The sequence below is a fragment of the Stigmatopora argus genome, chromosome 3 (genome assembly GCF_051989625.1).
Source record: "Stigmatopora argus isolate UIUO_Sarg chromosome 3, RoL_Sarg_1.0, whole genome shotgun sequence".
Classification (NCBI taxonomy): domain Eukaryota; kingdom Metazoa; phylum Chordata; class Actinopteri; order Syngnathiformes; family Syngnathidae; genus Stigmatopora; species Stigmatopora argus.
Genome location: NC_135389.1, coordinates 20,068,347 through 20,083,957, shown reverse-complemented (window position 1 = coordinate 20,083,957; position 15,611 = coordinate 20,068,347). Strand labels below are relative to the sequence as shown.

Below are 15,611 nucleotides of genomic sequence, written 5' to 3'. Positions count from 1 at the left end.
GGACAAATAGATAAGATGGTTGTAGTATATATACAGTACTATATGCTAAAAAAAAAAATTCTGGTAACAAAGGGGTGAAGAGTAACTTTGGAGTCATTTAGTACTAATTTATATTTTACTACACTGCCCTCTAGCGGTTGTATTAAAACGTGCATGTTTTTTGTTGAACTACATAAAATACAGGCAGACAAAAATAACGATGCAATTGCATGACATAAAAGAAATACATATAATAATTAAATACTGAGACAAAGGGAGACACGCGTTATTTGTTAACAATTTCTGAGCTTCAATTACGGACTTGCTTTTTTGTTATTATCTTAAGAGAATTGAAATACATTTTTACTTCTATGAATAATAATTGATAAAAATAAAATGAAGCACTAATGGGAAAAAAATACTGGCATTTTTAGATTTAGCCTGATTTAAAAAAAAAAAAAAAAACATTTGTTGTCAACATCCCGAAAACGTGCCAGTGGAAAACTTCCGCGTTGCACTTCCGCATCCGTACGTGCCTACGTAAGAGTCTAGGCCACGCCTCCGTGGGCTCTGACGCACCAGTTACGTCTGGCCGTAAAAAATAGAAACTTCCAAGATGGCCGAGTCCGTGGACTCCATGCATTTCGCAGCGAACAGCCAAACAAATTCCCCCCAAGCGCTGCTAGCTAAACGGCCTCCGGAGAGCCGACCGCAGTCTTCCAACGACATTCACCCGCCGCCCCCAAAGCGGGTCCGCGTGGAGGAGAAACGGCCCAAGCACCGGAAAGTCAACGGAGAGCTGTGCGCAGGGGAAAAACACAACGGGAAAGCGAGTTGCGGGAGCCCAGCGAAATGGAGTTTCGGCCCGGCCAAGGCGAGCCACTCCGCCGCGGCGCCAGTACCGGGAGCAGCGACTCCGACTCCCGCTCGGAAAATCTTCAAAATAAGCAACTTCCTGGCCTCGCCGTCCAAAGAGAAACGGGCCAAGGAGAAGCGACACCGGGAGAAAAGCGGCGAAACGCAGCGCATTTCGGCCCCGTCCGTGGAGAAAGTCAGCCCCGCTAGCTGCCATACAAAGACCGAGAACAGCGATGTCAAGGCGCCGCAGAGAGGTACGACCGACCCCCGCGGTGTCCACACGCGTTCCCTTTCAAATTTAAAAAAAAGCAAAAAAAGAAAAAACAAATCAAAAACACCAACACATCTAACGGACTATTTTCGCAGGCCACCGAATGCATGTTGTGGGCGCATCAGGCCCGAATATTGCACGCATGTGGAGGAGTCTCTTCCACGTGGAAATGTTTATCCTTTTATCACTTGGATAATAAGCGTCATTTTCCTCTTAGATCACAGCAACAAGGAGAAGGAGAAGGAGAAGGAGCGGGATAACAAGAAGGACAAGAGCAGCAAAGAGTGGAAAAACCACAAACTGCCTCCAGAACGTGACATCTCCAAGGAAAACGGGGAAGTGGTGTTTCCTCCTCAGAAAGGTAAGCAGAAAAAGGATGGATTCAATTCAATTGAATTCAACGCTTGTATTGTCATGATACAAGTTTAATGAGATCTAACGCTTCACCACAAAGTGTACAAATACAGTAATCCCTCGAATATCGCGGTTAATGAAGACCAGACATGGCTGCGATAATCGTAGGGTAAACCCTATTATAATTAATTGTAGCGGAGGAAAATTCGGCATGCATAATATTCATATTTTTCCCCCAATTACCGCCGTTGAGCGTCCCAACGTTGAGACTTTCCCCCAAATTTCTCGAAGCGCGGCCCCTGACATTCACGGTGGCGTTTTGTTCTTGACTTTCATTTGTAACGGCAAAAATACTTTGATTTTGACATTTGATAATGTATCTCGTTCTCGTTTTTTTTAATCTAACTCACGTCATTGCGTTAATTTATCATGCTCTTGAAATAAATCTGAATCAAATTTTGGCCAACCTTATCAAATCGGAAAATGTCACATTTCAACCAATCAAGTAGGAGTATCCCAAATGACTGCTTTATCACATTTTTAAATGCACTTGCGCTTGAGTTTGTTTTTGCATGGGTAGTAGTGACATCAAAAAATGCTTGTTGCCATATAAATAAAAGATTGCAACTTAGAATGTGACCTAAAATGGGCTACATAAGATTTAAAATTTGAATTGAATTGAATGCTTTTATTGCTATTATAGGTATAATGAGATTTAAAGCTTTCACCACGTAGTTAAAAAATAACAGACAAATATATAAGTAAATAAGAAACATAAATAAGTAGTTCAAGTGAGATCAGCAGTCTTGTTCTAGCCAGCCAATTAGAAATTGCTCCATCAGGTTTATGGATCAAAATTGTGAACAAATGTTTTTCTGACATCACCTCTGACCATGAGCTACCATTGGCCACCATTGAAGCTAACCTATTTTGTCAGGCTAGCTAGTTTCTCTCATGTCAAAATGGATTAGACGTCGATGGCACTGAAACATAATCGTTCCCCCATTTTTTTTTCCTTTTTAATGGGTTCAGTCGTGCTCATTTTTTTTTTCTTTTCTACCGTGCCAGAACCCAAGGAGAAACCCAAAGCCACATCCCAAGAGGACCTCTTGTTGAAGAAGCTGAAAAAGAAGAAGAAAAAGAAGCACAAAGACGGCGAGCGGGCCAAAGAACGCCACGGCCGCCCCAAAACGTACCACCGCTCGTGCCAGACCGCCCACTCGGCTGTCTCCCTCGGTCTGGCCGACTTCCTCAGCCGGATCAACGGCAACAACAGTGGCGCCGTCGTCGGCCATCACGGAGCGCGCCGCCAGGACCCTCCTCCCGCCGTCGTGGTCGGGGACGGGGCGGGTTGCGGCTCGCCGCCGCCCGGCCCGGCGGCCCCGCCCGCCCCGCCCGGGCTGGAGTTCGGCCACCTGATCAACGTGGAGATCCAGGCCAATGGCGGCGCCTCGGTGGCGCGCGCCTACAGCGAGCAGCTGTCGGGTCTGTCGCCGGCCCAAATGCAGCGCTTCGCCCAGGAGTTCGTCACGCTGTCGTTCAGCGAGGACGAGGCGCAGGCGGCGCGCTTCGTCATGGGCATCATCCACGGGGCGGCCGCCTACCTGCCGGACTTCCTGGATTATTTCTCCTACAAGTTCCCCAACGCCCCCGTCAAGATGGAGGTGCTGGGAAAGAAGGACATCGAGACCACCACCATGGTCAACTTCCACACTCAGGTGAGCGCGGCGAGTCACGAGAGCGAGCGACGCCGTCGCTTTAAGGCAGGGGGGAGGGGTCTACATCATTTTTTGTCGTCGTTTTGATTTTATCCGTTATGTATTCCAACTAAGACAAGGGTGTCAGACTCGGGTTGGTTCGCGGGCCGCATTAACGTCAACTCGGTTTCATGTGGGCTGGACCATTTTAGATATAATATTTAGATTTTTTTTTAATAAATGGATTAAAAGAACTGGATTAAAAGCCCTGAATATTCCGTTTTTTACAGATCTAAAACCATGTTTATTTGAGCTTTTTTAATATATTTTTAGATTTTACAAAATGATTTTTGAACTAAAAACAGATAAAATGGATTAAAAAATTACAATTATTGATTTAAAAGATGGAAAATCAGGACATTTAATATACATCTACACTTTTTATTTTTATTTGATCCTAAAACAGAAAGTCGGCACTCATGAATGACTTTCCCGGGCCACACAAAATGATGCGGCGGGCCAGATTTGGCCCCCGGGCCGCCACTTTGACACATGTGAACTAAAATGTCAAAATTAATCGATTAATGAATTGACCGCTTTACCGATCGTGCTGATCCATAGATCATTTAAATTAGTAAAATCTTCTCTTTGAGCCTCTTAATAGCTAATATACTCATGTAGTGGATTTTTTTTTACATTTATTTAAAAAATATGGTCAGAAAATAGGGCAAATTTTAAATCTATATTATGTTTTAACCTTTGGTTTTTTATTGAAAAGGAAAAAAAGAGTATACATATATTGCATTTGTATAAATCTGTTTATTTTTTCAGTGAAAAAAAAAAGGAGAAAGGAAACTTTTAGATATATTTAGATTTTTTTTTAAATCAGATTAAAAGAACTGGATCAAAATCCCTAAATATTCAGTTTGTTATAGATCTAAAACAGATATTAAAAAATGATTTTTGAACTAAAAACAAGACAAAAAGGAAAAAAAATACAATTTAGGATGAAAATAAATTGCAATTATTGATTTAAAAAGGGGAAACACAGGATATATTTCCTACACATCTCTAATCTTCACTCATGATTTGCTTTCTCGGGCCACACAAAATGATGTGGCGGGCCAAATTTGTCCCCCGGGTTGCCACTTTGACACACCTGCTTTACAGCGTCGCGTGAGCCAGAGTTAGCGATACTCGTCATTTTCAAGTTCGCTTGATCCAAAAATCGTTAAAGAGTCAAACATTTGTAAACAAAGCATTTCTACAACGGGGCTCACGTTCTATGATCGGTTGCGTTATTTTTGATTGTGTCAAAATATCAATGATCGCCTGGCAGATTGAAGGATCACTGTCAGTGCCAACCCTCCCACTCAAACCGGATTGGACACCAGTCGCGGCCAACGGCATGCAATGAGTTAACGATCCAGCATCTGTCAAGGCTTTTATACAGATAATAGAAATTAAGGAAAAAAGAACGACTATCAAGAAAAAAATCCTTAGCCGATTGAAACAAAATACAGTAATCCCTCAAATATTGCGGCTTCACTACATTGCTGATTTTTTTCTGGGGATTTTTTTTCTTGTAATTACATTTTTTTTAAGTTCATAAAAATGTGAAAATCCACGAGGAAACTTACTACTAGGACAGAAAAACAATTATAATAGGGGTGATCCTATTTTGCATTTTTTTGTGTATCGCATCCATGTCTGGTCTGCATTGACCGCGATATTCGATGGACTACTGTCCTCTCATTCCACCACGGAGAATCGCGTATGAAAATGATCGACGCCAAAATGGAAACCGCCGCAAATGTTCTCCCGCAAAAACGCTCTCCCATTGACGGCGTACAACCAAGAATGCAAATGACACCTCAGCACTTTCTCCACATATTACCAAGCGTCTAATTATATCGGCGGCGAAACGCTGGTGCGCGCGAGACTCGATGCGACTGCACTTAAATTATATCCCGGTCATAAAATGTGCCTCCCGCGCGGCGAAACGCTTCGAGGGATCCATTTAGGTCACACTAACCTAAAATTATTCCATCCGGGGGCCCCTCTCCTCTCCGCCGCCACCAGCCTTTGCCAAGGTCTCCTTGGTGGAGTTGTGTAATCAGATTACTCCCTCCCCTCGGCGCGCCCACGCGGGCGGCACGCGCCGACTCGCCCGCGGTGCTCCGATATTAGCATATTTTCTCACTCCGTCCGCTCCGATGAGATCCATATTTTGGCAAGTCGGAGCCGTTTTAAAAATCTTTGGCCGCCGTCTATGGACGAAAGCCCTTTTTAGCGCAAAGACGAGACCCGGATCGGGTTTCGACAGGGAGGGTTGGCAGCGGAGGACTTATCAATTATTCAAACAATGGGCAATTCAGTTCAAGCTAGTTAAAACACTTTTTTTTAATGGATGAATCTATGTTTTTGATCGATTGTTTACTGCACTTATGTGGGTAGGATTGAGCAAAACGATGAAATCACAATGTTAGCGTTATTCTTGTTTTAGATTGTTTTTTTTAGACCAATTTTCAGATTTTTAAAATGTAAACCCTAAAGCAAGGGTGTCAGACTCGGGTTGGTTCGCGGACCAGTTTAACGTCAACTTGATTTCACGTGGGCCAGACCATTTTAGATATAATATTTAGATATATTTTTTTAATAAATGGATTAAAAGCCCTGGATATTCAGTTTTTTATAGATCTAAAACAATGTTTATTTTAGCTTTTTTTAAATATTTTTTTAGATTTTACAAAATGATTTTGGAACTAAAAACACAGAAAAAATGGATTAAAAAATGACAATGATTGATTTAAAAGGGGGAAAATCAGGAAATGTAATATACATCTATACTCTTCATTTTAATTTGATCCTAAAACAGAAAGTCGGCACTCATCATTTACTTTCCCGGGCCACACAAAATGATGCAGCGAGCCAGATTTGGCCCCTGGGCCGCCACTTTGACACCTGTGCCCTAAACGATGCATTTTGAGCCAAAGGGGTGTGGGTCAATTTATAAATTCACTAAAAAGTTATTAAAAAATTGTACAATATACTATAGTGATGAATCTTTTCAAAATATACTTGTAATAATTGCTAATATTTTTTTAAATTAATATTTTAATATTATTTTATTTTAATTTTTTCAAATGACCAAAAGTATTGAACAATGAAAGGATAAAAGGGAGAATAACACGGGAATTGCCACTAGTTTTTGAAAATATATTGAACAAAAGTAAAGTCAATAAAGTGTCAAACTTAGAAAATAAAAAATAAAAACATCTTTCCCCCAATTTGTGCTGTGAGCCCCAAATCCAGTTGTAACTTTACAAAGAAAGAAGCTCACGGATTGATCAATGGAATAGAGTTCCTTTTTATTTCAAAACAACTTTCAACATTTTCCGAATGGCGATATAAAATGATGATTTCATAAAAGTTATTTATCGTTGTAAAATAGTTCATTTTCCCGTTTCAAATGTCATTTTAATCAAGTAGTTGTCACTGTGAGACCATTTCAAATCAAAACATTCCAAATACGCAAGAAGCCAACCATGATGGGCCCAAAATAGCGGCAGATTTTTGTATTTTTATTTTTTTCTATATCGCCCAACGCTACCAAAAATAGAAATCTGGGCTTTCTACATATTGATTTTAGGCCTCCCTTTGATGAACATTGTAATATTTTTCCAGCCTGAGTGGAGTGTAAAAAGAAGCGAACGTTAAAGTGCTGACACATGTTTGGGGGGGGGGGCTCAAAGAGTGGCGCAATGTGACAGGAAATCACCCATGGGTGAACAAACGCATCCCTTAAAAAGCGCCACCGAGGATCACGTGCCGTAACCCGGTGGATGCATTCGCACACCCGCGTTTTTGAGAACGGAAGCGTTCTTTCTCTTCTTTGTTTACTTTCAAACGAAAGCAGTTAGCATGCGTTAGCAAAGTCACGCCGTCTTTGAAGAAGACTTTGTCTTTCATCCACGTCGGACCGCTTCAAAGAAGGTCGATCGTTACCGCTATTTCATTGATTTCGGCATGTTAAGCGCTTTGGGAAAGCTGCGTCTAACTCAAGGGGGTCAAACTCGGCTTGGTTCGCGGGCCACATTAACGGCAACATATTTAGATTTTTAAATTATAAATGGATTAAAAGCCCTGAATATTCAGTTTTTTTTATAGATCTAAAACAATGTTTATTTTAGCTTTTTTATATATATTTTTAGATTTTACAAAATGATTTTTGAACTAAAAACACAGAAAGATGGATTAAAAGAACTAGATTAAAATCCCTGAATATTCAGTTTTTTTTATAGATCTAAAAAATGTTTATTTTAGCTTTTTTTAAATATATTTTTAGATTTTACAAAATGATTTTTGAACTAAAAACACAGAAAAAAAAGGGTTAAAAAATGACAATGATTGATTTAAAAGGGTGAAAATCAGGACATTTAATATACATCTATTGTCTTCATTTTAATTTGATCCTAAAACAAAAAGTCGGCACTCATGATTTACTTTCCCGGGCCACACAAAATGATGCGGCGGGCCAGATTTGGCCCCCGGGCCGCCACTTTGACACATGTGGTCCAATTCTTTCAAAATAGCACATGAGCGCCGTCTTCTGGCCAAAATGTTCATTGCAGCAACAGGTATAGGTCAATGACAATAAATGTCTTACATTGATAGTATTAATATGATATAAAAGTATTCTATTGTTGAGCATCGTCACTCATTGTCGTCCGTCGTCCACCGCAGGTCAAGCGGACGTACTCCCAGGGGACGTACCGGGCCGGCGCCATGCGCCAAGTCAGCCTGGTGGGCGCCGTGGACGAAGAGGTGGGCGACTACTTCCCCGAGTTCATCCAAATGTTGGAGGATTCGCCCTTTTTGGAGGTAATCTTTCTTTCACGTCGTTGTCGGCTTTGGAAAAGAACTTTTTGAAAGGTGAGCTCATTCATTCAATGCGTGCCACCCACTTTCCTTCCGTAGCGCACTCTGCCCTGGGGAACTTTCTCCAGCCTTCGGCTCCAGAGCCCCACGGACAGCGACGACGGCCCCATCATGTGGGTCCGACCCGGGGAGCAGATGATCCCCATGGCTGACATGCCCAAGTCTCCCTTCAAAAGAAAAAGGTCAATTTCCCTTTTTTTATATTGTATAGAACCTTTTTTTTATTTTTAACCTTTTTTATAAGTATAAAACCTTTTTCTTTTTAAAAAGCCTCTTTTGTCAGTTCCTGCTGAAAATCAATAAGGCAATAGTAGGGAGGGGAAAAAAACAGGACATAGAAACCATGACAAATACAGTAATCCCTCAAAAATAGGGCTTTTGCTGATTTGTATTTTTGGTTCACTTTTCGATGATTAATTGACAGTGAGTTGATTTATATTGCAAAGATATTGTTGACCTACAAATTGTCCATATTTGATTTTTTTCAACCTGGACATAGAAACCATGACAAATACAGTAATCCCTCAAATATCGCGGTTTCACGACATCGCGTTTTTTTTTTTTCTGGGGGATTTTTTTTTCATAATTCAATTTGATTAACGGCGGCGTCCACCACGCGGCAGGTCCACCAACGAGATCAAGAACTTGCAGTACCTGCCCCGAGCCAGCGAGCCCCGCGAGATGCTGTTCGAAGACCGCACCCGGGCCCACGCCGACCACATCGGCCAGGGCTTCGAGAGGCAGACCACGGCCGCCGTGGGGGTGCTGAAGGCCGTGCGATGTGGCGAAGAGTGAGTCCCCAAATCGCCAAATATCGTTAGAAAGTAGCGTTTTAGCATTTGGTGTGAGACGGCCCAATTGGAGCGGTCTTTTGTTGGAATGTCTTGCAGGAGCGACACCCCCGCGCGCATCACCAAAGACGTGGTGTGCTTCCACGCCGCCGATTTCCCGGACGTGGTGATGAGGTTGCAGCTGGACCTTCACGAGCCACCGCTGTCTCAGGTGCCTGAACAAGTCCAATCGCGTGGCTTTTCAAAACTTGCCGTCTTTTCCGCGCTATAAGTTGCGCCTTCGCTGAGTAATTGTGTTATACGACCACTAGGTGGAGCTGTAGTTGTGGTTAGAGCTAGTGTTATATCTCCACTAGATGGACCTGTGCTAAAGGGAATTTGATTCACCAACATTGATCCATATATTGGGCCATTGTTTACCAATCTTTTTTTAGCTGCAGCACGGGCTAAAAATATTCAAATTGAAATTGATATCCCATAAATTATCAATATAAAGTGGTTCTCATCAAAGTTTTATCAACGGGAATCAAATAGATTTAAAAAAACTGATTTTTCACACCAATATAATGTCACTAAAGTTGATGTCGGCGGTTCCTGAACAACTTCCAGTTCAAGTGACGTAAAAGTAACATTTTAAATCTCATAATCACTCCCAATCTTACTGAAATCTCCTTAATATTACGTGAAAAGCAATGTTGTGCTCACTCACACACATCGCCAAAAGTGGATGCCCCTGAAACCAAAAAAAATTCTGGTTCAATGACGTAAAAACAAGAAAATGACTTGAATCTCGTAACATTACCACTTTTTTACTCTCAATATTGCTTAAATTAACATTACACCAAGAGCAGTTTTGTGCTCAGAAAGACTTAACGTCAAACAACGTTACAGAACATACGCAACAAAATGACTTTAATCTTTATTCTCGTGATATTAACATTCATTTTTCTCTCTGAACTTTAGAGTGTAATTTCCCGCGGCACACTTGATGGGTGGGAAACACTATGTTGGGCACATCGGAGGAAATGAAAGCCCCCTTAGTTGCGCCTTATAGTGCGGGAAATACGCCGGTTGAAAATGTCGAAATGAGTCAAAACGTGTTCCGAGCGGGAAATTGACGGAAGCTTTTCTTTCTTGCTCGACGAACCGGCCTTCGGTCGCAGTGCGTGCAGTGGATCGACGACGCCAAGCTGAACCAACTGCGGCGCGAGGGCATCCGCTACGCCCGCATCCAGCTCTACCACGACGACATCTACTTCATCCCGCGGGGCGTCATCCACCAGTTCAAGACGGTGTCGGCCGTCTGCAGCCTGGCCTGGCACGTGCGACTCAAGCAGTACCACCAGAACGACGCCGAGGAAGACGAGCGGCGGGAGGTGGAGGAAGAAGAGGAGGAGGAGGATGAAGAGGTGGAGGAGGAGGAAGTGAGGCGCGTGCCCGGAGACGTCCGGCTTCCTGTCAAGGAGGAGGAGCTGGAGGAGAAGGTGGTCAAACTGGTGGAGGAGCTCCTGTGCAAGGAAAAGGCGCAGCGTTTGGAGGCGCTCAAAAAGGAGGAGGAGCCAGTGGAGACGGAGGAGGAGCGGTGCCGGAGCCAAGTCCGGGACCAGATGGGAAGCGTCAAGAAGGAAAAAGGCCGGCGGGAGGACGACGGGAGCAAAGAGAGGAGTAAAGAGGCCAGGGTTCGAGACCACCATCATCATCACCACCACCACGGCGGCCATGACAAGGAAAGGACTAAAGAGGAGAAGGAACGCAGCAAGGAGGCCAGAGAAAGGACTAAAGACGATAAGGAGAGGAAAGACAAGAGCAAAGAGGGCGAAAGGAAGCACCGGCCCAAAGACAAGCTCAAGGTGGAGGCGGTGCTGGCCCCGCCCCTGGCCCCGCCCCCCAGGAAGAAGGAAAGGGAGCACGGGGCGCCGGCCCTCTCGCCCGACGTCATGGCGGCGGACGGACACAAGCCGTGGCAGGCCAAGAAGGAGAAAAGCGGGCAGCGGACGGAGGCGGAGCTCAAGGCCGCCCGCCACGTCAAAAAGGAGGAGCCCAAAAAGGCCCCCAGGACGCTCATTACTTTCGACCTGTTCAAGCCGGCCGAGGCTCGCCGCGCCGTGGCGCTCTCCTTCCAGAGTTCCAGAGCCGGCGTAGGGGGCGGCGTCGCCGGGCGGACGCTGGGGGCTCCCTTCCAAGGGATGAAAAAAGTCAAAAGCGAGCGCTCCCAAACGCAGCCACGGGCGCCGTCGCTCAAGACGCAACGCAAAGATCTCCTGCTGTGAAGGAGAATGTCTTTTTTCGGGGCTGGCGACCCATCGCCCAATTTGTCTTGTCATTTCAACTGGATGCACTCCCAACATTTGCATACGGAGGAAGAATGTCGTTTGTTTTTTAAATCTGGTCAGAAAATGTACCAGCGCCCTCATTCAGTGCCTAGTTTGTTTGATTTCATTTCATCCATTTTTGTTTGGGTAGGACCAACACACAAATCATGATTTCACCATACTGGGCTTCGGCGGAATCTGGTTCCAAGTCGAAAAATTGGGGGGGACGGCACTCGGTCAAAATGCGCGTTGTTTTTAAGTCGGGACTTCCATATGACCACAGGGTATCGGGGCCAAACAAAGATGGGGAAAAAAATAGGACGATGAGAATCATTTTTGATCCTAATATTACGTCAGAGTATGTTACATTATGACAGTAAGATGATTAGAATAAAGTTGGAAATGAAGGGGTGGGAAAATCCTATTATTATGAAAAAAAAATCACAATATTAGGAGAAGAAAATAGTAATATTACGAGATTTAAGTGTAATGCTATGTGAAAAAATTGTAACGTTACAAGATTGAGAAATACCCCCCAAAAATTAAAAAACTAATGTCACGTTACCAAGATGGACGTGACATTACAGCTTGTTTTATTTTTTTTGTATTTCTCAATCTCGTAATGTTACGATTTTTTCACGTAGTATTACACTTAAATCTCGTAATATTTCTATTTTCTTCTCCTAATATTGTGATTTTTTTCTTCATAATAATAGGATTTTTTCCCCCTTCATTTCCAACTTTATTCTCACAATCTTACTTTTTTCCCCGACTTCTACTCTTGTCTTCATTCTGGTTATTTTATGACTTCTAGTTGTCGTCGTCCTATTTTTTTCTCCCTCTTTTCTTTGGTCAGCCCAAATATTCTGTGATATGTAAATGATACTGTATGTACCAAAAACTGTACAGCATAAATAGATGTTATTAGCACCCACGTGAGGAAATGTATACAGAAATGGCATATATTTTTTTCTAAGACGAGTTTTATTTTCCATAGAACTTATTTATATCATTTAACTGTCTTGTTTTTATTTGAAGACAACATACGTGGATGATGGTTTTTTTTTGGGTCCCGATTTTTCTTTTTTGGTTGGTTGAATTTTTTAAAAAGTGTAAATACATTTTATTTGCTAAGAAAAGAATTGGTAGTGTGATTTATACTCTGATTTGGAACCTCAATAAATGGTTCAAAAATAGGGATTTTGCTCTTCATATTTTTGGGTCACTTTTCGAATTCATATTGCAAAATATTGTTGACCTATAAATTGTCCATATTTGAATTTTTTAGTCATTGAGACGGAAAATGAAGGTAAAAATCAATCTTTGTAGTAAGTTGCTTCCTTGTTTTATAGTTTGATTTGACATTTTACCAAATATTTTCCCGTCAAATTTTAATTAAACTAAATAAATTGCACTTTTTTTTAAATAAATAAAAATACATGAGCTGGACTCAATTGACTTAAAAATGGTAAAAATCCATTTTTTCCAACATAATTGTACAAACAAACAAACTGTAAATATCTCGTTTTTCCACTTTTTGAGGACCTGTTCTGTTCAAAATGTTTGAAATTTGCCCCCCCCCCCCCCCCCACCTGGCATTGGCTCATCTCCGGCGTTCAATCCCTGTCCGAGCGGAAGACTCTACGTCCCAGCTCCAGCAGGGAGCCCCCCAGGAGGACCCAGAGGGGCACGCAGACCACGCTGAGCCAGGCGTCCGTCAGCTCCTCCAGTCGGGAACACAGGCAGAGGCAGAAGGCGGCCTTCAGCGCCACGGCCGCCAGGCAGGACAGGCGTCGGGCCACGGCGGCTGCGGCGGCGGGGCCCCGCCGGCCCCCCGCCTCGGCCTCGGCCCGGCAGCGGGCGGCCAGCTTGACCAGCAGCAGCAGGACCAGCGCGGCGTCCAGCGTCCAGACGGGGAGGAAGATGACGAACCAGTTCCAGTGCACCATGGCCTCCAGCTTGAGGACCAGCATGATGAGGAAGATCAGGCTGAAGATCCACGAGAGGAAGACCCGCTGCACCAGGGACATCTTCATGGACGGCGGGAGTGCCTGAAGGTCAACGCCAGCTCATCGGCGGGCTCTGGTGGACCTCCACGGAAACTACGGATGAGGGGAGTAGAAATATGGTCAAGACAACTCGGAAACTGCTAACAGGATATTTATGATTTTTTTCTGAATCACATATATTATATTTTGTCCATCAATACTTATTAAATAATTCCAAATGGTCTGCTAGCTTCCTTTAATTGCTTTTTTTCCCCTGGTTGCACTGCTTCCAGATGTGTGTTTTCATATTGAAAATCATATTGGCTCACGGGCTCCTTACTGCATACATAAATGGTTGTTTTTATTTAAGGAAAAGACTTGGTCTTTTTATTTTGTAAATAGAAAATTGTTCATTCATTTTCTATATTGCGCATCCTTGCTTACTGGGAAAGTGGGTGCGCTTTGTGGTGCAGAGGTTCATTTGCCTGACTGCCATGCGGGCAAGTGCGGTTCAACTCCTGGCGTGGTGTCATTTACCCTTAAATAGAAGCAACCGTGTGTACTCAAGGGTTTCCAAAAACGACAAGGTAAGGTGTGGCCACTTCATGGCGTAGAGGTTTGTTCACCTGACTGCCGTCTAGGCAGGTGGGGTTCGAATCCCGCTGTCGTTTGACTGATCACTACACTATGTAGTTCAGTAAATGGGTAATCCTTTTTTCATTCAAATAAAGACTTAGTCATTTTTTTCAGCAAAACAATATTTCCGGTCAGCCTTCGGCTGACCGGAAGACAGTTGGGAGGGGGGGGGTTCCTGGTGGTGTTCGACAGTCGGCCTTCGGCCGACTGCCGACACCATACAGTCGTTGACTGGCGACACCGGGACGCGAACCCTCGACACCCACGTCGCAGGCAGGTGACTTACCCACTACACCACGAGGCGGCCCGCCTATACATGGTCATAGGATGCCTTTAAGTCTTTTTTAATGGCAAAATGGTTAATCTACCAGTCTGTCTTAAATCAGCAGCCATATGGTAGCATGCTCGCTAAGAATGTGAAAGGTTCTCACAGAAACATAGTGAGCCAGTCCAGCTCAAACAAAAACATAGGTAGCCGGTCCATGGCAGTGTAGGGTGGTGGCTAGGGTTCTTAGCTCACAAGCTAGAGCGTCCGCTTGCAATGCGAGAGGTGGTTGGATCGATTCCCACGTCTTCCAACTTCTCACTTTTCAGTTCAAATAGAATCATAGATAGCCAGTCCATGCTGTTGTAGGGTGGTGGGGTGTTTGCTTAGCTCACAAGCTAGGGCATCCGTTTAGAATGCGAAAGGCCATTGGATCAATTCCTGTGTCTTCCAACTTCTCACTTTTTAGCTCAAAGAGAAAGATAGATAGCTGGTCCATGCGATTGTAGGGTGGTGAGTTGGGTTCCTAGCTCACAACCTAGAGCATCAGTTTACCATGCGAGAGGTAGTGGGATCGCTTCCAATGTTTTCCAACTTCTCACTTTTCAGCTCAAACAGAAACATAGACAGGTGGTCCATGGCATTGCAGAGAGGTGGGTTGGGTTCTTAGCTCACGAGTGAGAGCACTCACCTAGAGCCTGAGAGGTCATTGAATCGATGCCCGCATCCTGCAAGTTCTCATTTTTCAGATCAAACAAGGCTCAGCTTGAAGAAAAAAAATAGCAATAGTATCCGTAGGTATTTTGAAAGCAAGCTTTACTATACACGGTCATTTTTTTAAAGAAAAAGCCTTACTATACAATACATCATTTCAGTTTTTCCTCAGATATAGCTTGAAATTGTATTTTTTCATTTTTTTTGCTTTCACAGCTTAAGTTCAAAAGAAACAAAATCACACTTATTTTGACGAGAAAAACGTTCTATAGAAGATATTTTTAAATTGCACCTAAAAAGTGAAAACTTTTTTTTCTGCGCACAATTTTGATTATTTCAGCACGGTTGTGGTTAAACACCGCCCCTAGTGGTCATCTTATGACAAGCGTTTCAACTAACCCACGAGACAACAACCACGTTCTTCCCTATAACAACATCGTACTTCATGCATATGTATTTCATAATCCGAGTTGAATAATTCTACTTTTAGCTTCCGGTTTCTTTTACCGAACAAAAAAGTCGCTTTAAATAGGATTCTTGGTAAAAACTCGCCATTTGTTAACCCGGTTTTACTGTAACTTGTAGCAGAAGTTTAGCACGAAGACAAAAACATTGGTGAAAACGTCTTACCTAGAACAGGAGGAGCTCCAGCACCCCCGAGCCAATGTTTGGCCAAAATGAGACTCTGTCGTTCGTTTGTTGGGAAAAACTTGTGAAATTATTAAGAGACTTTGTTTGTAGCTTCGAGATCCTTCCGGAAAAGACCGACTTCCGCCAACTAGACAGGAAATGACGTTGTCACGGT

At 43.3% G+C, this 15,611-nt stretch overlaps 2 protein-coding genes across 4 annotated transcripts; one reads left to right on the top strand and one right to left on the bottom strand.

The window, feature by feature from the left end:
• The first annotated feature begins 543 nt into the window (after positions 1–543).
• Positions 544–11,689, top strand: LOC144071688 (uncharacterized). The gene is made up of 8 exons (XM_077597004.1): positions 544–1,091; positions 1,326–1,469; positions 2,531–3,180; positions 7,906–8,043; positions 8,140–8,282; positions 8,724–8,891; positions 8,991–9,102; positions 10,055–11,689. The coding sequence occupies exons 1-8, from the start codon at positions 596–598 to the stop codon at positions 11,159–11,161; spliced, it is 2,958 nt and encodes a 985-aa protein (XP_077453130.1). The 5' UTR covers positions 544–595; the 3' UTR covers positions 11,162–11,689.
• A 968-nt stretch (positions 11,690–12,657) lies between these two features.
• Positions 12,658–15,577, bottom strand: LOC144071851 (transmembrane protein 60-like). 3 transcript variants are annotated; one of them, XM_077597299.1, is made up of 3 exons: positions 15,437–15,577; positions 14,784–14,852; positions 12,658–13,305 (listed from the first exon to the last, which is right to left on the bottom strand). In XM_077597299.1, the coding sequence occupies exon 3, from the start codon at positions 13,237–13,239 to the stop codon at positions 12,820–12,822; it is 420 nt and encodes a 139-aa protein (XP_077453425.1). In that variant the 5' UTR covers positions 13,240–13,305; positions 14,784–14,852; positions 15,437–15,577; the 3' UTR covers positions 12,658–12,819. The 3 variants fall into 3 exon arrangements, with proteins under 3 accessions (XP_077453425.1, XP_077453424.1, XP_077453426.1); XM_077597298.1 differs by lacking the exon at positions 14,784–14,852; XM_077597300.1 differs by lacking the exon at positions 15,437–15,577 and having other exon boundaries at positions 14,648–14,795.
• Positions 15,578–15,611: the final 34 nt, after the last annotated feature.